At 40.4% G+C, this 23,500-nt stretch overlaps 4 protein-coding genes across 6 annotated transcripts; 2 read left to right on the forward strand and 2 right to left on the reverse strand.

Annotated features, from left to right (window-relative positions):
- Nucleotides 1–691: 691 nt before the first annotated feature.
- On the reverse strand, nucleotides 692–4,499 carry cdc20 (cell division cycle 20 homolog). The gene is made up of 11 exons (XM_058068521.2): nucleotides 4,355–4,499; nucleotides 3,805–4,006; nucleotides 3,529–3,671; nucleotides 3,346–3,433; nucleotides 2,971–3,096; nucleotides 2,700–2,896; nucleotides 2,527–2,621; nucleotides 2,214–2,448; nucleotides 1,662–1,787; nucleotides 1,015–1,132; nucleotides 692–935 (listed from the first exon to the last, which is right to left on the reverse strand). The coding sequence occupies exons 2-11, from the start codon at nucleotides 3,992–3,994 to the stop codon at nucleotides 763–765; spliced, it is 1,491 nt and encodes a 496-aa protein (XP_057924504.2). The 5' UTR covers nucleotides 3,995–4,006; nucleotides 4,355–4,499; the 3' UTR covers nucleotides 692–762.
- A 783-nt stretch (nucleotides 4,500–5,282) lies between these two features.
- On the reverse strand, nucleotides 5,283–8,819 carry LOC131126227 (uncharacterized). Of its 2 annotated transcripts, none has more exons than XM_058068528.2 (6): nucleotides 7,717–8,158; nucleotides 7,382–7,561; nucleotides 7,051–7,308; nucleotides 6,363–6,452; nucleotides 6,204–6,221; nucleotides 5,283–6,125 (listed from the first exon to the last, which is right to left on the reverse strand). In XM_058068528.2, exons 2-6 carry the CDS (start codon nucleotides 7,557–7,559, stop codon nucleotides 6,040–6,042), a joined length of 630 nt encoding a protein of 209 aa, XP_057924511.2. In that variant the 5' UTR covers nucleotides 7,560–7,561; nucleotides 7,717–8,158; the 3' UTR covers nucleotides 5,283–6,039. The 2 variants fall into 2 exon arrangements, with proteins under 2 accessions (XP_057924511.2, XP_078647118.1); XM_078790992.1 differs by lacking the exon at nucleotides 7,717–8,158 and adding an exon at nucleotides 8,628–8,819 and having other exon boundaries at nucleotides 5,284–6,125.
- Nucleotides 8,820–9,181: 362 nt separating this feature from the next.
- On the forward strand, nucleotides 9,182–14,457 carry ppp1r7 (protein phosphatase 1, regulatory (inhibitor) subunit 7). The gene is made up of 10 exons (XM_078791542.1): nucleotides 9,182–9,348; nucleotides 9,842–9,937; nucleotides 10,503–10,558; nucleotides 11,169–11,234; nucleotides 11,550–11,680; nucleotides 12,189–12,351; nucleotides 12,418–12,534; nucleotides 12,612–12,716; nucleotides 12,822–12,908; nucleotides 13,853–14,457. The coding sequence occupies exons 1-10, from the start codon at nucleotides 9,294–9,296 to the stop codon at nucleotides 14,027–14,029; spliced, it is 1,053 nt and encodes a 350-aa protein (XP_078647668.1). The 5' UTR covers nucleotides 9,182–9,293; the 3' UTR covers nucleotides 14,030–14,457.
- Nucleotides 14,458–15,757: 1,300 nt separating this feature from the next.
- On the forward strand, nucleotides 15,758–22,107 carry ubxn7 (UBX domain protein 7). 2 transcript variants are annotated; one of them, XM_058067161.2, is made up of 11 exons: nucleotides 15,758–15,881; nucleotides 16,646–16,799; nucleotides 17,113–17,177; nucleotides 17,260–17,325; nucleotides 17,761–17,873; nucleotides 18,894–19,040; nucleotides 19,202–19,292; nucleotides 19,483–19,613; nucleotides 19,869–20,340; nucleotides 20,438–20,517; nucleotides 21,258–22,107. In XM_058067161.2, exons 1-11 carry the CDS (start codon nucleotides 15,776–15,778, stop codon nucleotides 21,417–21,419), a joined length of 1,587 nt encoding a protein of 528 aa, XP_057923144.2. In that variant the 5' UTR covers nucleotides 15,758–15,775; the 3' UTR covers nucleotides 21,420–22,107. The 2 variants fall into 2 exon arrangements, with proteins under 2 accessions (XP_057923144.2, XP_057923145.2); XM_058067162.2 differs by lacking the exon at nucleotides 15,758–15,881 and adding an exon at nucleotides 16,406–16,556.
- The last annotated feature ends 1,393 nt before the right edge of the window (nucleotides 22,108–23,500 follow it).

The raw sequence follows: 23,500 nt of genomic DNA on the forward strand, positions 1-23,500 counted from the left end.
ATTGCATTGTCATTTGTACCTTTCTCCTTGTATGCACACTCTATAATGCTACACAGACAACCGCTTACTTCAACAAAATAAACACGACACTGATAAAGTAAATTGTTACTTACAGCTTGCGCTTCTGACTCTTCAATGTGACCAAGTAATGTTTTGCAATCCATCGAACTTCAGCGACAGGTTGGTAGTTCAGTTTCAGCTATGTCCACAGAACAGTACCATATTTTTCTCTTGGTGGCCCGAAATTGCTGCCCTCAAACATGAACAAATATGTTCTGGAAAAAACACTGCTTTGCCAACACCATGAAATTTGCCACAAAGCTGTGTATCAGAGGGCAGGGTAGGAGGTGGTGGGTGTTTTGGTGGGGGGGCTATAGCTTGTGGTCACTGTCAGCAAACAAGATTCTTAACATTTATAGGAGAGTTTGATTTTTACAGTTATATTCTGTACCGCCGATTTGAAATGACTTTTTACTGTGAAATAAGTTAAATGCAAAAGGTACAGTGACCTTGTACAATTTGTTGTAATTCTACACCCTTTGATTACAGTATTTTACTGTTAAATGCTGGTTATATTTTACAGTGTTGATTAAAAACTCACTCTGAAGTCATGTGAATGCAGTTGTAAACTCAATTGAAATTTGATGAGCCAACCAGAGACAGATTTAAATAAAGAGTCAACCATCGGTTCAAAAATTTTATTACAGATTAAATAAGTGTCCATACTGCATATGGCAAAAAAAAAAAAAATCATTCAAAAATTCATCTGATGGACTGCGATAAGGCAGTCCTCAGAGATCGGACCATCTTGTCTTTGGGCTTTTTGGGGTCCTCCTCAAAGCACCTCCACAGACGGATGGTCTCATCTGCTGCCACGCTGGCGACCGTGGAGCAGTCTGGGCTCATGGCCATACTCAGGATTCTGTCGTCGTGTCCTGAGAAGTGTGTGGTTAACGGTTACATCAGCAGCTATTTTTGCACCATGGGTATTTTATCACTTCATAATTTCATTACCTCGAAGGTCTGCCACTTTCGTCAGGGATGGGTACTTCCAGATGATGATGTTATTGTCTGCAAAACCATGTGCCGAAACCAGCTCCTTATAGTTTGGAGCAAACATAAGGGCGGTGACCTGAAAAGACGAAAACAGGAGTTCAAACCTTTAAAACCAGAAACTGTTTTCGAATGAATGGAGAACCAAATAAGAGCACTTCAATTCTGCAGATTGCAAGCATGACTTGTAGAGGCCAATAACAGTACATGTATGATGGAGCCTCTGTCACACTGCCTGTAAAAGGCACCTCCCTAGCAAGTGACTTAGACCAGGGGCTCCCAAAATGTTCAGTCACATACATAGAAGGCAAGATATCTCCTGGCAGGTGTGTCTTCTGTTTGGTGGATTTCTTTGTAACAAAAAGGTGACAAGCTGTTGTGAACTGATCTTTGTGCTCCTTTGCTGTGCTTTACAATGCAACTAATGTTACAAATCACATAATTATGAAAACAAATCAAATTATCTGGGGAAAGAAAAGCTATGTGATATGCTACTGTACAGAAATTTTGAGGGGAAACTAAAAAAGGCTTAATTTGATGCTTGGCAAGTTTCTGTATATGAAAAATCTGAACAAATTTTAAAGAAATCAGACACAAAGAGTGTTTACCTGTGACTGGGTGTCCAGTGCACTGAGGCAGGAGCCACTGTTGATGTTCCACACACGGATGTGACAATCAGTGGAGCCTCCGCCAGAGGCCAGAATGCTGGACTGCCACGGACACCAGGCCAGGGCCTACGAAAGGAAAACCCAGAAAACACATTGGAACAGAGACAAGGAGGTTGCAAAGCACAATCTATATGGACTCACACCTGCAAACAATTCAACCAATATTTATTCCCTCCATAAATCTCCCTGCCTGCAGTCTGATGCGCTGTAAAACTTGTTTGTAAAATCTGAATAAAACTGCATGCATTTGGCAACTTTAGCCAAATACAAAAATGAGTGATCCACTATGCCGATTCAGCACTACCCTACAATGGAGATCACCACATAGCAAATAAAGGCAATACATGCATTTATTAGTGTGAATTATAATCTCCAAGGGGAAACAATACAATCAATACCCTATTCAGAAATTATGAAGTATTTTGGGCTAGAATTTATGCCTTTAGTATATTTTAATACTATATCTTTAATATTTCATTTGACAGCACCCACCTTGACCGCTCCTTTGTGGAGATCCCAGGTGCACATCGGAGTGCTCATTTCCCCACGGCCCTGTGACATGCGGGGCCAAACACACACAGTGTTGTCGTTGCCTCCGCTGGCCAGGTAGCGGCCGTCCGGAGACCACTGGAGGCCGCACACCTCCTGTGAGTGGCCTTTCAGGGTAAAGATGTGGTGGTCTGCCACCCTCACGTCATGGTGGTGAATCTGACCCGACTTGCTGCCACTGTGGGCAGGAGAAGAGATGAAATTACTGTAGATTGATGCAACAAGCAGATTGGGGTAAGATAAAAAAATACGGTACCTTGAAAGGATGTGTTGATTCCAACTCAAGCTGCAGACTCTTGCAGAATGGCTGGCCATGGTGCGGAGGCATTTCTCCTGCTCTACGTCCCACAACTACACAACAAGGCATCATTAATAAGCTGCAAAATGTTAGATGGAGGAACTATTAAATAACATTGTGCACACACTGACTTGGACAGCACAGTCACTGGTCCCAACTGCAAGGTAGCTTCCATCCTTGGCCCAGGACAGGGAACTGACATAGTCCGTCTCCCGCGCCATGGTCATGAGGTGAGTAATGTTTCCTTGAGTCGCATCCCACAGATAGACGCTATTGTGGAGCGCCACAGCCACAACATTCCGACTGTTCCAGTCGAGCAGATTCAAATCTACAACAACAATTCAAATCCATTTTAGACCACACTTTACTTTTCAAACACTAATGAGGAGTGGCAGTACTTACAAAAATCATTCTTAAGCTCAGGAGCGTCAAGGATTTTTTCGGGCATTGAAGATATGTATCGTGTCTTTTTGCTGGCCATGGGAGTGATGGTCTGATTGTAGACGGACTTCAAGGAACTGTGTTGACCTGTAAATCATGTCAAGTCTGGTAAACCATCGGTGGTAATCAGGAACTATCATTTAAAAATAAAATTATATTAGACATACCAGCGTTTCCCCATTCTATTGCACCAGTGAGTTGTTTTTATTGGACAATTACTTACCAGGAAATTGCATTTTAAAAATCCAGCCAAGCAGGTCTACGTTTTTTGCATTTGTAACAAATTTGAGAACCAAATCATATTAACCATTCATTTGCACAATATTAAAGCCTTACCATCTGGAAGAGAGGCTGGTTTTGCACTGAACTGCAGGATGCGTGCTTCTTCTATGTCAAATCCATTCAGCGCCACGGACCATGTTTTCTGATGTTGGAAACATCACACAATCGAAAAAAAATAACCATGATTACAGCGACTGGTGCCATTGGCATCACTTTTTAATGACTTGAAGTCCTTACCGAGGATGCTGCTGAAGTGTTGGTATCCTTAGGCTGGTTCTCCTTTGTCAGCAGGAAACTAGCCACTTCCATTTGTTTTGCATTCCTGACCGGGATAAAGCGGTCACATCCCATTCTTGTCGGAGTTACTTTTCTCATCCGGCCTACAAATACAAATATTGATTACAATGGGGTAAAAACATGGCAGAGGTTAGACTAGGGATGTCCAATGCGCATCCCAGAGGCCATTTTCATTAGCACTAAACAGTGTATTATGAAGGAAGACCATACATTTACCCGGTGTTTTCCCTCCTGGAGTCTTGGAGGAACTCATGGAGACATTAGCAGACTTCCCAGGGGACAAACCGTTCATAGACATGTTGGACGAGCTCGCCTTTCTCTGCCAGCGAGCAATAGGCGCATTTGTGATGGGCACGTCCAACTTCAGGGAGTTACTGATGTCGTTTTCCAAACCAAACTGTGCCATTGTGAGGAGTCTCTGGAAAAAGGAGCCGCATAACCTGCCGTTTAGTCAAGCAAGCTAACCATCGTCATGCCAATATACTAAATGTCGATTTAATAAATTACAAGCTGCAAGTTCACTTTAAATACAGACACTATCCCCCAAAACACGACGCTAGTAACAGTTGAAGTATAAAATGCTACATTAATGACACTATCCCCCAAAAACACGCCGCTAGTAACAGTTGAGTATCAAATGCTACATTAATGACCACAGAAGACCACAACCACCGTCTCCTGATCCCAAATTATCCCATTGATAACACTATGTTTAAGCGAAATCAATCATTAATCAAAATACTCACATATATATGCAAAAACTTACTTCAACTGGCCACGTCTCGAGTGTTAATGCGAAGCAATGCGAAGTCTCTCTGGTTCTCGCTTTCTCTTGTCTCCTTTTAAAAAAAAATTCACGCTTTCAAACGTTCAAGACACCACACAATTTAAATCCCACAAAGCGCTTCGCGATTGGTTGCTCGTCCAACGGTCAGGAATGCTGTTATGTCATTGGTTGAGAAGGATTTTCCGGTATGACGTCAACGTGAGACAGTTTTAAAAAAATTAAAATATCGCCACCTTCTGGATAGGAGGTAGTACCCATTATCAGGTACAAGGAATTCCATCATTTACATAATATTTCACTCAAGTTATGACGTTATTTAAAAGCTATTTAAATAATATTATTTACTATTATTCAATTGAACGGTTCAAATTGATTTCCAAACAACTAAAACAACCTAATCTAACCGAATCAAACAAAATGATTAAACATTTGTTTGTGTTCTTTGATCTAAAGTGATCCTGATGAGATCAAATCAACGGCCTGAGAAGACAATGACTAGATTAAGTGAGAATATTCACAAACGTGTTAATATAAAGGTAGTGTTGCAAATGATTTTGATTAACGAGGCGAAAATGAGCCATGCTAGCAATAGTTTCGAGTGAACAAATACACGAGACTCTCAGGTTCTAATAGTATTTCAATATAAATATCTATTATTGGTGTTGGTTGTAGTACAGCAAGTCCACTAGAGGGTATACTGGTAGTGATGGTGGTATACAGTAGGTCAGTGGTTCCCAAACTTTTTACAGTCATGTACTTCAGATATTTGTACACCCTACTAGTAGAACATTTTGAAACCCTGTAGTATTTTTGTATGAGCATCAAGTGATTGGTCTGGTAAATATCTTGTACTTTCGTCCGCATGTGCATGATCGGTCTGTTTGCTGTGATTTACAAGGGTCCCTGAATGCAGCGGCAACTTATGTCCCAGGAGTTATGTGATGCACCCGAAAACGCTTGAGCAGCACAGTTTGTTCATTTTGATCCTGCTTGTTGCGTATGAAGTGTCCATTATATGACTGGAATAATTCCATTGATGTCCAAACTTTAAAAGAGTCAGTAAGCTTCATTTTTTAATCTCCACTCACAGTGCCAAGTTTATACACCACTGGGCCCATGTGGGGATTAATTGGAACACCAATATAAATTACGTCGTCACAATTAAAGATTTTTAACGCATAAAGTAACAATTCAGACTTATTTGTTAATATGGCGCACTCAGAAGAAGTGACAACTTGCAAGGCTTCTTGCTGCGGTCTCTTGCACCGTGAGGCGTTCAGGCACACTCGTAATTTTGAGTGTTAGGCACCAATTTTATTTAATACATTTTTATTTATGTACAACATCAACTCACATGGATTGTCTTCTCAGTTTTATACACAGTGTTTAAATTTACACCCCTCTGCAGGTTGGGGAGGGAAACAGCAGCATCACTGTGATTGGTATGATCCATGGCATAACGCAGTAGACTTTACTACTATCGGCTAGTGACCTGCACAGGTGCACAAACCTATGTAGTTTTATGAGTGCATTCTTCTGCATATTTTTGCATTAGCAGTATGTGCGACACATGCATGATAAAGTGTTTAAAATAGTGGTGTTTCGGCAATCTAGCAATTATGAAACAGTATAAAGGTGACTCTGATGGGGAGCGTTGATGTCAATTATAAGGTATAATAACCATGACGCTTTGTTTCTGGATTCAGTTTTGCCATGTCCTTAGGGTAGTGTATAATAGATCCAGTAACCCCTGTGAAAAAAGACCACATTTTATCCAAAAACACACACATTAAGATGATAGATTGTTTCAAATAGAATGTTTTCTTACCTCCATTGTGCCTCAAACCTGAAACCAGAATGTGAGAGAGACAAACACATGACCATGTTTAAAATTGCCCCGAAGATATACCAGTACTCATCAGATACACCTAAAAAAAACCTAAAGACATTGACATTGACAGAAATATATTTACTGGAATTTACTCACTTTTATTTGCAATGATGAGGCTTATGCCAGCGAGCCCAGTAAACAGCAAAAGTGCTAAGATTGGGATCAAAAACTGCAGGAAAGGAATCTCTGGAAGAAAGAATATGTAAACAAAAGTTGCAGCATTATGGTACTGTCTGGGACAAAGGTGTATCAGGATGTCACAATCATTGTTGGGTACACGCACCTTTTTTTAGCGATAATGGTAACAAAAGCAACATACAAAAAACTGGTTAGCTTTTGTGTGAATAGATTACACAGATTAAAACATAAAAAAATGCTAGACAATTGCTAGACATCTGCAAGCTTAAACATACCATGTGGTGTACCCCAGGGGTCAATACTGTGACCAAAACTGTTAAATCTGTAAAATCACAAAAAATCTAAAGCTAGTATTATTTGCAGACGTTACTACCCAATTTTGTTCTGGAGAAAACACAAAACAAAATAAAGTCACAGATGAATTGACTATACCAAAAAGATGGTTTGTTGAAAACAGATTTCATAGGTGACCACAGGTGAGAGTGGAAACATAGATCGACCAGTAAATTTGCCTTCTGGCTCAGCTCTTTTCACCACACAGCAACCGCAATACTGCAGATCGACCTATCGACCTTACGCTCACTTGGCTCAGCTGGCGGCAAGCTGGTGGGTGCTGCTGGCATTTGGAAGCTGGACTTATATATACCTGACCGCTCTTCAGAAAGCTTCAATTTCCTCATCAGGTTCATGCATTTGTCCTGAAGTTGGAGCCTCTCCACCACCGAGGTCCGCCCGGCTCGCTCCCACATTGCTTTGAGGGCCACAGCTTGTGGAGTGTGAGCAGTCCAATTGCCATTATGGTCCAGGGACAGGTAGACTATCCCGTCAACGAAAATACAATCTGTCCATTGCAGGTCAGACCCTTCCATTATGCAGTCACGAGACCGAAGGACAGTTTGGTTCTCTAGGATGTATAATAAGAGCTATCAAAAAATATTTATTTATATTAATTGATTCAGAGTCCATCAATTTCTTACGCAGCAATGATGTGCGGTTGACACTGACGAGAGTTAGAGGGAGTGAATCAGCTGACATGCTTTGAAGGACACTGTTGAGCTCCTCGGTGCGAGGTAAGCAGTCTCCATTGAGAAGGACTCGCTCGGTGATGGGCCGAGCACCCACAACGACCCACTGTTGGACCTGAACTATGGCCATATCTAAAACAGAGAGAGGTGAATATGCACGCCAGGCGTTTGGGATTAACAGGAGAAAAACAGAAGGTTAAAATGTAATATACAAAGTCTAAAGTGCAGACCACAATGTTGCAGCATGCATTTATAATGTACTGGAATGTTTTGAATGACGTTATTACCTTAAATCACATGTCCACCTTAGGGACCATTTGAGGTTCGCGGATAGATTTTTAGTGGCCTGCATCATGTTATGAAAATACAATTATCAAAACATGACAAAGGTGAACCTGGGACACACGACACTTTATCTTTCTCATCTTTTACTTTCAGTCATAGTGTGTGTATAGTTATTTGCAACACAGTATACGTCTCTTCCATCAAACTTATCCACCATTATGGGACCAAAGAGGACCTCAGGCGTAGATCCACACAAGAATGGAATGGGACTAAGACTAAGACTAAGGAACAAAAAAAAATCAGGACCGTTCTTACCTTTGTAAGTGTGTACATTTACAAAATCAGCAGGGGGTAAAATTGTTGAGAAAAAGGTGAGTGCATTTGTCCATCCAAGATTGTTTTAAATGTGATTTCCAAATTCTTCTTCTTAATTTATTTCAGACATGCATACTATGTTACATTATTGTTTCTCACATATACACTTACAATACAGTACACTTACAATATCTATTTATATATATATATACATATACATACACACACATAACAACACCTCATTACTACACATGTCTGAAAAGGAGCAAGAACAAGCAAAGCTTATTAAATCCTACCCCTTCTCCATGCCATAGCAGTTACCAATTCAATAAGTGATTTATGGGTATAAAAGTGAAATTGTTGAGTGAAATTAATGTTGTTTTTGACTCAACCTTTTGTAACCATAAAAACAGTGCGCCTGTCTCATAGAATCTTTGATTAGCATTATTATTTATTTATTTTGGATTAGGTCCTTTAAAAACAGCTGATGTTGAAACGTGTGCTATTGTTTATCTTTGAAGTTTCCGCACTTTATATTTAAATGCACTAAATTGACGACTTTCTCAAGCAACAAGTGTCTAGGAATGGCGTTTCTTACCGACAGGAACCAGGAGTAAATCAGCCAACATTGTCATAGTAACAATGCCAGGAAACCACATTTTCAGCTTCATCTCCCAAAGCCTGCAACAGACTAAATCCAATATAGGGTTGTTTTTAAAACATTTAACGCGCGCCAATATAGCAAAAAAATATATAATAATTGAAAGTCTGAAGCAGAAATTGCCCGACAAGACCGCCAACGTACTGCTGTACTCAAACGCAACTGACTCAATTTAAAACCGAAAATACGCCCCACCCTTTTAGGTCTTTTTAAACATGAAAGCAGGACATGTCAATATAAACGCTATCAAGCAATACTTTGTCGTTGTTATTTTCTTTTTATTTTCCTAACCTAGCTTTATAAATTTGCTATTACTATCTTACTGATTAACCTTGCTAATATTTCATTGAATATGCCATCAAGTGGGTTGCATAGTTTCTGTTGCTATAGTAACAGGCTAACTTTGTGAGTAGTGTATTATCAAAATATATTTTTATACGTACATACATAAATTCCACTTGAGTTTAGAGAAGCCTTAACATCTGAGGAGAGCTTCTATTTTGGGGGATTCTTTATTGACACCAGACTACGACTAAACTCTGATGCCATCTTGTGGTATATTATTGCACGTCCCTTCCTCTGATTGGCTGAGCCGTTGCCAAGATGTTTACAGGAAACATGGCTTCCCTATCTGTTGTAGAACCTCAAGAAATGGAAGGTGAGTACACATGTAAAGACGCCAGTCCCACGTTACCACTATTCACCAGGTTAAATGTAGTGACGAGCGACTCTTTAGTCGTACTCTTCTCATAAGTGTCGTTCCACTTGTGTCTAAACAGAAGTACACACCACGTTTGCTAGCTAGTAGGCTAACAACAAGGCTTTTTGGCTTACGTTATTCACTTAACCTCCACATCAAGCCACATGATTACACCGGAAATCGACGTCTCTTTCTGGAGCGACAAGTCGCTCTGTATTGGGTAACGTTTTGGCTAATGTTATTAAATTATATGACAATGTCACAACACAAATGACAGCCTGAAAACAGACTGTTAGCTTGCTACAAATTATGGTTGAATCACACCCACAACAACGAAAATGATGTCCACTGTAAACACAGGGGTGTTGCTGGTCCTATTACAGTATACAGTATGCAGGTATTTGCAAGTCAACAGTGCGACCAAACGTCCATTATGTATTCTGACCTGTAGTGGATCGAAGGGGAGAGTCTGAAGAGTCTGGTGATGATGAGACCAGGAGGAAGAGCATCAATGGCGACGTGGATCCAACTCAGCCTGCTGCTATAGGTAAATCCTTCATCCCATCTCAGCTTTGTGTATTGCATGTCCTCATTTTGGGTGATAAGGAAGCCACAGCTGACTTTGGGGGCAAAAGGCAGGTACACCCTGGACTGCTAGGCAATCACACGGCACATATAGACAGATACACACACACATTTTTCACCTGTGAACAATTTAGAGTCTCCAAGTAACCTAATATGCTTGATTTTGGGATGTGGAAGGAAACAAGAGGACCGGTATTACTGTATGTCTACAATGGCGATATTAACTTCCATGCTTTTGGTAATGGTAATGGTTTTATTTCATTTGAACATGCATCAGATTACAATTGAGTGCATCACATAATCAGTTCACAGTTCCACATGTCCAAAAGGAGTAGGAAGAAGCAAAGCTTATTAAACATCTGGTACTTTTACAATCAGTAACTGTTACATTTGTTCACTTCCTGCTTTCCTAATATGGTTTAAGGTTGTTTTTTTAATTTGATTTTTAAATTGTTTTGTCCTGTACCGAAGTACGAAGTGATATGACCATACAATGACATAATGGGTACTCATTTTATTTCTCTTAGATAAAGAAGAGTCTCCTGTCGACATGGACACCATCACTTTGGACCCTGAAGAGGAGGTAAAAGGAGTCTTTGCAGGAAGGAGCATAATATGTTGCACAAATCATTCAGTTTTAAGCAAGTTTCCTCATATTGTGACCAACTGGAGATAGTCAAGCCCCTCTGATAGAGGGGCATGGCTCAAGTGGTAGAGTGGTCCTCCCATGATCATGTTGAAGTATCCTTGGGCAAGATACTAAACCCCTAGTTGCTCCTGATGCTTGCAGGTGGAAAAGTAATCTACAAATGAAGACGTTTATATAATACTTATTGCAATCTTTCCCATAAATAACCATTGACAGCTAATTAGAAATATCACGAATCATTTTTCTTGGTGTTTTGCCCGACACAGTATCACTTTGTTTTTAAACTACATCACTTTTATAGATGTAGTGAAATCAGTGTAGAGAAAGTAAAATCTACTGCAACACATGCACGTGCATCACTGCTGTTACACAATGTTATTTTTATTCCTAAAGCGGGTGGGGGTCCTTATTTATTCAAGAACACAACAGCAATGTGTCCATTTGAATGGCCACTATTTGATTAAATACTTTATTCTGTGAATCAGCTTAAATTGTGAATATGTGTAAAACTGTAACTCGTGTTTGTTGTTTTTTTTTTTTACAGGATGTTGATCTTGTTCATTGTCGGATTGGAAAGATTGAAGGACTGGAAGTGCTACAGAAAGCAAAAGTATTTGATGCATGAAGATTTCATTGTAAAAATCAAGTGTAATCATGCGATGCCTCTTGATGTAATATTGTTAAGATTTCTGTGAATGTTATCGTATTCTTGGGGCATTGAATTAGTCTCAGCCCACAGGGGGCACCGGGTTCCATGGTTAAGATGTTCTAAGACAACCTGAACAGTCCCGTTACGATTGATTCAATGCCCTGAGAAAGTAACTTTGTTAAGAATGTCTGAAACCATTTGAGCAAAACATATTTTTAAGCCTTTCTTCAGAATGCTTTCTCTGATCATGTCAATCCTTTCTCTTTCTCCACACAGACCCTCTCCTTACGACAGAATCTTATTAAAAAGATAGAAAACCTCGACAGTTTGAGTGCGCTGAGGGAGCTCGATTTGTACGACAATCAGATCCGCAAGTTGGAGAACCTCAACAAACTCACAGAGTTGGAGTAAGTCTGAAGAAATTATTCTTTATAGTTAAAAAATCTGTAAAAATGTTGTTGCTCCGCTTGATTGACTGTCGGACCATTACACATGCTGGAGCCTATCCCCGTTCTCTTAGGGTACACCCTGGACTGGTCGCCAGCCAATCACAGGGCACATACAGACAAACAACCATTCATACCTATGGACAATTTGGAGTCTATTTACCTAGATTAACCTAGCATGTTTTTTTGAGTCTCCTAGCTGTGTGGCCTGTGCGCTAACCATTCTGGCTTCATGCTGCCACGCAGGAAAACACCAATGAAAAAGCAAAACAAAAACAAAATTTGTGGATTCCATCTGTATATTATATTATATGTTATATTTTTTTCCAGAAAATCTTGTTTGAATTTAAAATTGTACAACTTTTAGGGCGTTTACTGTACTTTCTTAGTTTCCCCAGTCGTGTTTTGTTATGATGCTGCTTGAATAAACTTCAACCCATTGAGCACATCTTCTCTGATTCGACTGCAGGCAGCTCGACGTGTCCTTCAACATTTTAAGGCGGGTGGAAGGTATGGAGCAGCTGACTAAGCTAAAGAAACTTTTTTTGCTTCACAACAAAATCAGCAGCATTGCCAACTTGGAGCACTTCCCTTGCCTGGAGATGCTAGAGCTGGGCTCTAATCGTATTCGAGTATGTTCTTGTTACACATATACACATATTTGAGACATTATATTAATGGATTTGTCCTGTTCAAAGGTCATAGAGAACCTGGATGCACTCACATCTTTGCAAAGCCTATTCCTTGGTACCAATAAGATCACCAAGCTGCAGAATATGGACAGTTTACACAACCTGACGGTGTTAAGCATTCAGGTAATTGCATGGTTCAACAGTGCTGACCCATATCTATTCAGACTTCGCTAACTTCTTTGCTTTCTTTCCCTTTTCAGAGTAATCGGATTACTAAAATGGAGGGTCTGCACAACCTCGTCAGCCTGCGAGAGCTCTACCTGAGCCATAATGGCATCGAGGTCATTGAGGGCCTGGAAAACAATGTGAGTTGTACAAAATGGTGCACTGTGCTGGCAGTGATGAATGCTGAACAACAGCAACAACAGTGTTTTATGTATTAAACCACACACTCCCCTTTCCCTGCTCAGAAAAAGCTGACAACCCTGGACATTGCAGCCAACAGAGTGAAGAAGATTGAAAACATCAGCCATCTAACAGAGTTGCAGGAGTTCTGGGTATGGCTGTTTCATTTTGCATTAAATTGACTGAAAACTGAAACTCTCAGCCCAGTGGCGCCCCCTGAAAAGTCTTGGCTCTTCAACCAGTAATGTAAAGCAACCAGGAAGTTGGCCATCTTGGCTTTAAGTAGTTAAAATACAAATTTTGCTGTGAAGCCTAATTTTCCCCACAATACAAGACTCTATAATAGTTCCATAATTTGTATCACACATACTGAAATGCTGTGTGTTTTTAGCATTGTTATCACATAAGTTTAGTTTTTCCTTGGATCATATTTCTCCTCTCTTGTAGAAAAGCATTGTGTGACTTTTTTGGGTAACGGGTTAGTGTTTAGTTTATGCATCAGTTTAGCTGTCTAATAGTGTACTAAATCCGCAAATATTAATATTTTATGAACAATAAAATGTGTATGTTCTCTATATGTGGTATTATGGATTATCCTAACTGACTATTTTTTTGCAGCACATTTTGCGGGTGAAGATAACTTTTATAGTTATTACCCCATATTGCCACACAATGATTTCCATATGGTAATACCAGAGAGCAGTAAAGAATATGGAGTGATTTAATACAGAAGTATTTCTTGCCACCTTATGTTTTATATTTTTATTGTGAGATTTCCAACTCATTTTTTTATCTATTATTGTGCCACCTTTTTAATGGCCTTGACCCAATTCCAAAATAACCCTCTGATTCCTTAACCTTCTAATTTTGTAGTTAGAATGTTGTGATTGTATCGAAAGTCATGATGAACGTAAACAATTTTTTGAAAAGTGAGATTTAGTTGCTAGAATAATAATAATTGTAATAAATAGTTATTAGAAGAAACACACCCTTCAATTTTTCTATATGTGGTCCGCAGTGGGAAAAGTTTGGACACCCCCATCTTAAAGAATCTGTCACAAAGTCCAAATGTCCTGACTGAACTCTCACCCTACAGATGAACGACAACCAGATTGACAACTGGTCCGACCTGGACGAGCTAAAGAAAGCCAAATCTCTGGAGACAGTTTACCTGGAAAGAAACCCATTACAGAAGGACCCGCAGTACCGGCGAAAGATCATGCTGGCTCTCCCCAGCGTCCGCCAGATAGACGCTACCTTCATTCGCTTTTGAAGTGCGGTATATACAATCCACGCAACTATGTCAGTGTTCTCTCACCACACACACAATAAAAGACTTCATTTTGAGCACATTGGCCTCACTTAGTCATAAATGCGCCATTTACAAATATACAATCTAACATTTAAAGTCACCCTTACCTCACTCACCGTACATGTGTGCGCTCACTCACCACTTGATCTATTGTGGGAAGCGTTATTCGCAATGCTGGATATGAACTGTGAAATAACACATAATTATGTTTGTTTTCTGCACTTGTCGTACGCTTCAGGAGGATCAAAAATGCCATAATTCTCCTGTTTTTTAAGATGCACTGCAATTAAAGAAGATTGAACAGGGGATCATTTCCAACACCATGCTATCAGAATACTGTTGTACACTTCAAAAACACTCCTGAACCAGGTATTAAACATAAAACTTAAGATGCAGCTTTTATTTGCTTGTTTTTTTTTTTATTGTTTGTTTGTTTTTTAAGATATTTACAACAAAACTTAATGAATGTCCGGCAATTTAGTCTCTTCCCCCTCTTTGACAAGAGCGACCTCCTTGTAGTAAAGTAATGCTTACAAGAATGTAAAATCACTGTTGAGGATGGTAAATCATGCTTTTTGTAACACAGTATTGATCACTGCTTTGGTACTCATCTTCGCCTCATTTGACTGCAGTGCAGATTTTTTTTTGATTGAAACAAAGCTTCACAAAGACAGAACCGCTTTTACTGATGTAGTTTTTACCTCAAGCTCTTGGACCAGACTTGTAAGTTGATACATGCTGCAGTGACACATTGTGTATTATTTATTGACACCCTCACCATAAAAAGTGCATGAGGACTATTTTTAATAGGATTGTGGATTGGATAAGCTCACGAGCTCATGTGGATAAAATATTTTGATCATCTAGTTTATTTGAAATCCCATACATTTTTGATGCATTCATTTGAATGAATGGAATGTTGTATGCTTTTAATGAAGGTATATCTACAAGTGGGATTCAATGTGTAGTTGTACACTTTCAGTAATCTTGGACATTTTGTCACCTCAACCTTTTTTTTGCAAAACAAGTTATTGGCACACGGTGGTTCAGATAAACTGCAGTACATAAACCACAGGGTTTTGGACTTGGTTTGAAATGAAATGTATTATGCAAACAACAATAAATGTATAGTACTAAAGTTTCCCTTGTGTAATTTATAAGGCATACTGGTAAAGTAACCTCATGTGAAATGTCAACAGACAGAAAAGGGGTAGGTATAAGTACAGCTTAATTTTATTTAATCATACATGATATATCTTATCAATTATTGTACTGATGTTTGTTCATTGCCCATGTTTAACATGGTTACACATTATATGTAATTATAAATCATATAATATGTGAGATATATATGTATATATGTACAATGGTTTCAATTTAATAATGAAATGATTTCAGGATAAATTATATAAAACGATGCTTTTTCATCAACCAATTAGAATATATTCTTGACGTATTTCAAAGTTGAAATGAAAAAGGACATTTTATCTTTATATTTAGTTCATTCTAATTTTATAATTTTGACAAATTATTTTTTTTCTTGGTAAAAATTTGATTTGAAGAATTTACTACACAACTACAGTACGACAACTCTACGGTTCCGGAAACGTTGCTGAGACTGAACTACACCGCCCAAAATGCATCACTGTCGGAAAGTGACGTCGTCATTCACGTCGCGCCAGGCTGAGAAAAAAGGCGGTGTTGCGCATGCGCGGCATTTATGTTGTTGTTTGTGGCGGTAAGATGGCGGCGCTCGGAGACACCTCAGCTCCGGGGGTGAACGGGTTAATACAACAATTTACAGCAATAACAGGTAAAAATAACATTTAATGTGGACATTAATTTGAAAGATAATATCAGCTAACTATGCGGGAACAGTCACATTCTCGGACAAACCGGTAAATCACCACGCAGTTAAGAAAATGGACGTTAAATATCGCTTGTGTCCCGTCCGCTGTCAGTGCTTTGCAGAAGGAAAAAACACATCCTGTGTTAACTGGCTTTCTACAACTGAAAACCCCAGTAAATGGACCAGTGTGAAACTTAACACAACTTCGCATTCATTGTGGTTTGTGTATATCACTATAAGTTGTCTATCGTGGGCAGAGAGCTGCTTTTTGCCACTTCAGACATCAGCCTGTTGTGTGTAAATGTGCAATGGAGGTCGGCTTGGCCAACAGTGGCTTTCTTCCTCAGTATGTTGCGCTTCTGGCATCTCCAGTGTGGTTACGGGGGTTAAAACCCAAGCGCCTTCACTTGTTTTCTACAGCCGACGACACGTCAACACTGCCATAGTTTTGTTTGCTTATCTGCACACGATGAAATAAAAGTGTAAAGTTATTTCACGTTGAGTGGGAAGACATTCAGGAGGCTACCGCTCGAGCCTGCAAGACTGAAACGGACATGCGCAGTAGGAACGGAAGTAGCGTTTGTGCACTTAAACTCTACCCACCGTGATACAAATGTTAAATACATTTGTTACCGCACCGTAAGCACTTTTGACAATGTTTTCCATTGCTCCTCCACTGTTTAAATGCCTAGTACCTTAAGGAAGTTTCTCAATATTCCCTCCACTAGGAGCTACAGAGAGCGTTGGAAAGCATATGTTAGAAGCATGCAACAACAACCTGGAGATGGCAGTGACAATGTTTTTAGATGGAGGAGTGGTGGCAGAGGAGCCAAGCACCAGTTCTGGATCCGCAGCATCGAGCAGCAGAGTCCCACCTTCAGAGTAAGTGCTCATTGGCAATACAGTTTTGAGAAAAGTTATTGTCCGTGGGCCCATCAGGTGACCCCGGTTGGAATCTTTGTGGAGCTTGCATGTTCTCACTGTGCCTGTGTGGGTTTTCTCCACATACCTCCTCCTGCATTCCAATAACATGCATATCAGGCTAATTGGAGACTCTAAAGTGTCCATTGGTGTCAATGTGCTTGTCTGTAAGTGCCCTGTAATTGAACGACAACCAGTCTGGGGTGTACCCCGCCTCTCACCCAAAGTCAGCTGAGGGAATGATTAATACCGTCTATGTTGTGTGACATCACAGCGAAGTACGAGCACCCATTCCCCAGAAGCAGGACATTCTTGTGGAACCAGAGCCACTCTTTGGAGGTATTGTATCTTTTATCACACCACATACAACCACTGGTCGCAATCACGTATAGACATTGCTGTGTCTGTTTAACACACACAGTGCCAAAGCGGAGGAGACCGGCCCGTTCTATATTTGACGGCTTCAGAGACTTCCAAACAGAAACAAGTGAGTATGTTGTTTGGATGTGGAAATTAAACTAGACAGTACTCTTAGTATAGAGGAACCTTGGTTAACGTCCACTCTGGTTAGTGTGTTTTTCTGTTTGAGCACATTTTCCGGTTAGCCTACAATATGGTGCACGCCTTGTTGTGATGTTAATGCACTGCTTGAATCCAACTGTCTTCTTAATACATTTTTTATGAGAAAACATCCCTGTTAGCTGAGCTTTCCACTACATGGAAACAAGAGCTGGAAATCAGCTGCAAAAATAGCATCTGTTTAGGTAAAAGTCAGACCTTTTGGAATGGATTAATGACGCTAACCAAGGTTCCATTGTTGTACCGAAAGCCCACTGTCTGCTGTTTATGGATATTTGTTTATGGATATTTCAACCTGTGTGTTACTAGATTTATTTCCCCTTCTCTCTTTGCCCCTTTTCAGTCCGCCAGGAACAAGAGCTGCGTAACGGTGGAACAGTGGACAAGAAGCTGAGCACCCTGGCAGACCTTTTTCGTCCTCCCATTGAGTTGATGCACAAAGGCAGCTTTGAGACAGTGAGAAGATGTTAACCACACACACACACACAGGCAAACCTGCGCAAAATGCCTGATTCTGATTCTGCCAGGTCTTTACTGAGGGGAAACCTGGTCTGCTTAAAGAGGATATAATGAGCTATATCAACATTCTCAAATTTGAGGGAAAAACACCTCACAAGTCACACAAATCATTGGCATCTTCATGAATGACACACTTTCGCTTTGGCTTTTTTCAAAGGTGCCATAAATTCATGAATTATAGACCAGGAGATCATGGGATACACCTATGCCGCCTTCAAAGACTGCTATTATAAAACTTCCAACAAGGTTTTATGTTTTTATAGACATGCTGTGACCATGTAGTAACAGATACATTCATGATATCATGTAATACTTGCATGATTTTGCAGTATTTTGGGCATTTCAAGCATTACCAAACTTCCTTGCTGAGCACATTGATTTCACATAGCAACAAAAATAAACACACAGCAGCAGTGTTTTCAGCTCAAATATGTAGCCTTACCTTTTTTGTAGTGCTCTGCGGCTTTGTGAGTGTGATTCTGATGCGTCAGTAAGTGTGTGGTGAAGCTAGTTGCTAGCCGGCTGGTCGCTAGCAGCTGTTGTATCACAAGGTGTCAGTATCCCTGTAACGTAGTTCAATCAGCATAACAATGTTAATCATAATAATAATAACGAAGTCGCTCTAGCTTTGTTAATATTCACATTATATATAATGGGAGCATTGTTGGTGCTTTTTGGAGTCTTTTTCAGAAGGCTTTATAGGCGGCCTAAGTGTTTGTCACTGTGTGCAGTAATGAGCTGTTTTTATCTGTTTTATATCTTTAGAATGCACAGAAAAGAGAAAGATGTGTTCATGTCTCACATAAGATTGGTGGGCAAAAGTTAAAGAAAATGTAATTTGGAGTTGAATACAGTCCCTTTTAATTTCAATGTTTCAATTAGCCATAAAAGTGACCTATTTGTGTTGATTTTGCTACATAATCTGTCTCCCTGTTCTGTCATTACGGTCTCTTACAGGCAAAAGATTGTGGTCAACTGGAGAACAAGTGGCTTATGATCAACATTCAGAACGTACAAGACTTTGCATGCCAGTGCCTGAACAGAGACGTTTGGAGCAATGATGCAGTCAAAACCATCATTAGAGAACACTTTATATTCTGGCAGGTAGGCAACTTTACCCATGACAGACATGTAAGATTACAAGTAGTTTATTAGAATTAGTTGGTTGCTTCGTTGTGATACCAGAGATAAGGCGGTACATCTGTCAAATGGAAGCAAAACAATGTGAATACAATGTAACACACTTTGTCCCAATGTTTTTACAGGTATATCATGACAGTGAAGAGGGGCAGCGATACATTCAGTTCTATAAACTCAACAAGTTTCCATATATTTCCATTTTAGATCCACGCACAGGTGAGTGTGCTGTGAGCCACTTCATGATGTACCTGCACTATCTATGACAAAATGTATAAATATTCACATGGAAATATTAATGTAATATAATAATGCTCAGGTTTGATTGACTCTCTCATATGGTCAGTGTGTGTAACTCCTACCTCAGTTTTTAACCAGTCTGTGGTGTCTACGTGTTCAACCCCTGCAGGTCAAAAAATGGTGGAGTGGAACCAGCTGGATGTGGCATCCTTCTTGGAGCAGGCCACTGGCTTCTTGGCGGAGCATGGACAACTGGATGGTCCATCCTGCCGTGCACCACCCGCCAAACGGGCTCGCTCTGTGGGTCTCTCACCTCATGTGTCACTTCCAATAGTCTTGTGTATCAATATCTTCCATGATAGATACCATCTCAGAGATGACATATTTATTCAAGTTGTCTTATTCATTTGCAAGACTACTCACTGAGAATCTGTGTTTAGTTTGGTCAGTATCCCTCTGTGTTTAGTTTGTCCCCCCTCCTCCCCAATCCCCCACCCTTGCTATTGTTCTTCTGTGATTTGTTTTTAACAGCTGCAGTCTTGTTTTCTGTTCTAGGAGAGCCTGATCGATGCCAGCGAAGATAGTCAGCTGGAGGCCGCCATCCGAGCCTCTCTACAGGAAACCCACTATGAGTCCTCACATGTCCCAGAGGTCCCCGATTCTCCCAGGTCAGATGACGACTCGGATGCCGAGCCCTTTTCCGACAGTGAGGGCCCCATCTCCGTCGACGGCTCAGACAGTGAATTGCCAGAACTGCAGAAAGACAAAAGTCCTACCGGCAAACAGCCTTCCTCTGTCGCTTCGGCAGCCCCACATCGTCTTCATCCCGATAGTACGTCTTCTTGCCACAGAAAATCACCATTTAAGGAAAACAATCACAGTCACAAGAAAGAGGAGAGCAAAAAGAACCATTTAGAGCCCATGCTTGGCGGGCCCCGTCAGCCGCACCCTGATGCATGTTCTGGGCGGAACTTGTGTGCAGTTGAGCCACCGAAGACCTGTGAAGCAGACTGTCCTGATGACAATGGTACGGCAATGTGGAAAATAATGATGAGCGAAGGGCATAATAATCGAAAAGTGTATGACCACGTGTACCACCATGTTTGTGTGCTTGTCAAACACAGGTCCCAAGGCCAGATTGATGCTCCGATACCCAGATGGACAAAGAGAGCAAATATCCTTGTCTTCTCAAGCAAAACTTATGGTAAGGAAAAACATGTTCCTGGATGCAAAGCTGAGTACACCCGTCCCATTTGCCAACCATTTTTATTATGTATTCTCAAGGGACAATACTATAGAAGTGAAACTTGGCGATAATGTACTGTAATCAGTGTGTAGCAGTATAGATTTACACGCCACTGAAAATGAATCAACACACAGCTATTATTGTCTAAATAGCTGACAACACAAATGAATACATCTCACAGTGAACATGTCCAACGTGTCAATATTACTGTGAGCACCATTGTTGCTACATAGCACAGCCTTAATCCTCTTGGGAATGGAACTCACCAGAGTGCAGCCCGTTACTGGAACCCTCTTCCACTGCCATGCAGCCCAGTTCCAGGAATCCGGTGACCCTACTTCTGAATGTCAGTCATAGTATAGTCACAGTATGTCAATTTCATGCCCCCCACCACACCCCCCATGAACTGCAGCTCCCCAGTGCCGACAGCACTTATGCAGCCCCAGACCATGATGCGACTACCAAATTATCTTGCTAGTCACTTAGGTCGCCCGCTATTAATTCGGTAATGGCTGTTGCTTGCTGCTTTCAAGCTATACTAGTAAACAAGCTGTACGCTGACTAGTCTAAAGTATAACCATGTTTAATTTCTTTAGCATTATCCCTTAAGATATACTGAATGAAATGTTGAAATGTGAGGGGTGTACTATATTTCCTCAAAAGACACAATCTCATATTCGCTACTCCATCCCTTCAAGGCCCTGGTAAGACATGTCCAGTCCAAGGGATACCCCAATGAACGCTTTGAACTCGTAACCAACTTCCCCCGGAGGAAGCTTACCCACCTGGACTATGACATCACGCTGCAGGAGGCGGGCCTATGTCCGCAGGAGACTGTATTTGTGCAGGAGAGGAACTAGCCCTGACGGACACGCTTTCACCAATGATACGGGACGCTTTTGGCTGATATAAAGAGGGGCTGGACTGGGTTAGTGGAGGCTATGATTGGACTCCTTTCTTCCCATCATCCCACATCGCTTGAGTTTTGACATCTCTACTGACATGACTTTGGCCAGTACACTCTAATGGATGCCCGCACTCTTAAATTTCAGTGTATATCCTCTTCTGGTTTTGAGGCTCATCAGGATATAATGACCATACAATAGCTCATATTCCAATAAAACCCTAATTCACGAGGCAGCGGGAACTTTTACCTTACAGAGAGGACACTACATGTCAGAGTTATTTTCTAGTCTCTCTCTCTTGTCGTTCAATTTGGATTCTACCTTGCGCTCTCACATTTTTGAAACATCAGGAACACAACAAGTCTACGTTTCAGATATGTGCGGCAATTCTAAGATCACCTTTTTACTCAAGTTTGTATTGGTCCATTGCAGACTAATGGATTGTTTTTGGAAACCCAACTTTTGATACAGAACGATTGAAGGCTGGTGCATAGCTCATCAGTTGGACCTTTGCTGTACAGAGATGGCTTCAAGAAAGACTCATGTTATGCTGGTAGACATTGTTTTTTTCTTTGTCTTTTATTTTTTATATGCTGCCAAGAAAATATGCCGATGATAAAATATAACCACCAAGTGAGCATTTGTTTGGTGTTTTGTCTTATTTAGTGTTATATACTGCTGATCAAAATTTTAAAACCCAGTTGAAAAATTGCAAGAATTTACATTTTGCACTGTTGGATCTTAAGCAGGTGCTAAGTAGCATTTCAAAATGCAAAAAGACGAAATAACTTGAGAAATAGCTTGTTGAAACAAAATGATCATTGGCCCAATTGAAGTTTGTTACTGTTCCCGCATGCAGTCCAATAACCTTCGGATGGCATCTTTTTAAGAATGAAAAAAACGTCCTCAAAGGCCTTGTTTCCTTCAATACCACAAAATAGCCCGTTTGGAATTTGTGCAAGCACCAAACATGGGACATCAAAAGATGTTAAGTTTTATTTAATGAGAAAAAAATGGAACCATGGTTGTCCTTGTGGCTTCCAACATTACTAACATGAATGACAAGGAGACCTGTGATGTTGCAGTGGAGACAATGCCATCATGATCTGGAGTGCTTTTTCTTTCAATGGAACAATAGAGCTTCAAGTTGTGCAGGGGTTTAAAATGGCGACTAGCAATTTGGTGACGTTGCAGGGGCTTCCCTCAAGAGTGAAGGTCCTTGTCTGTGGTAATGAATGGCTTTCCCAACAGGACTTCTTCCAGAAGAATAATGTCACTCTTTTGGTCCATCCTGCAATTGAGAACATTTGGGGATGGATGACAAGGGACGTTTCAAACAGTGGATGCGCTCTGTGAGCCATCTTCACCACCTGGAGCGACATTCCCACTATTCTCTCCTGGAAACACTGGCATCAAGAATGCCCATAGCAAATTTTGAGGTGATTAACAAGAATGGTGCAGCTACTCATTACTGAGTCCATTTTCCACTTCCATTTTCTATGCAGCTTGTCCCTCCTTTTTTGACATTTTTATTTCTATTTTAGGGAGGTTTAGAGTTTTTTTAGGCTATGCTGTTAAATTTTTGGTCAGCTGAATGAATTCTGCCACTTCCTGAAATGAAACGTTGACGCCATCACTCTGTCAGTTTTATACAAGTCCTCATAAGGACACTAGGGGGCAGAAGTGTCTCTAAAAAGCACTAATGACCCTTAAAATAAATTTTTGACCTTTTTTTTGAAATTTTTGAAAGATGTGCAATATTCCTTAATTCCTCTTCGTTCTTCTTTGTTGTTCCAAGCAATCAAACTACACTTGACAGAAGCAAATGATGCATTTGTGCACATAGCTTTCTAGTGATTTTGATCAATAATTTCTTGTGCAGGTTTATTATTCATTCCTGTTCCTAAGTGCTAAAGAGCACTCGCAGCTGTACAAATAGAAGGCTCACTCCCCCTTGCTGTGGAGATATAACAGTTCATAAGGTTTGTGTGTGTAGTGGAACAAAGGGTGCTGGAGGCCAAATGTGCTAACTAAGA

This window comes from Doryrhamphus excisus, linkage group LG6, assembly GCF_037039965.1.
Source record: "Doryrhamphus excisus strain RoL-2023G ecotype Guam linkage group LG6, RoL_Dexc_Guam_v1.1, whole genome shotgun sequence".
NCBI classification, from domain to species: Eukaryota; Metazoa; Chordata; class Actinopteri; order Syngnathiformes; family Syngnathidae; genus Doryrhamphus; species Doryrhamphus excisus.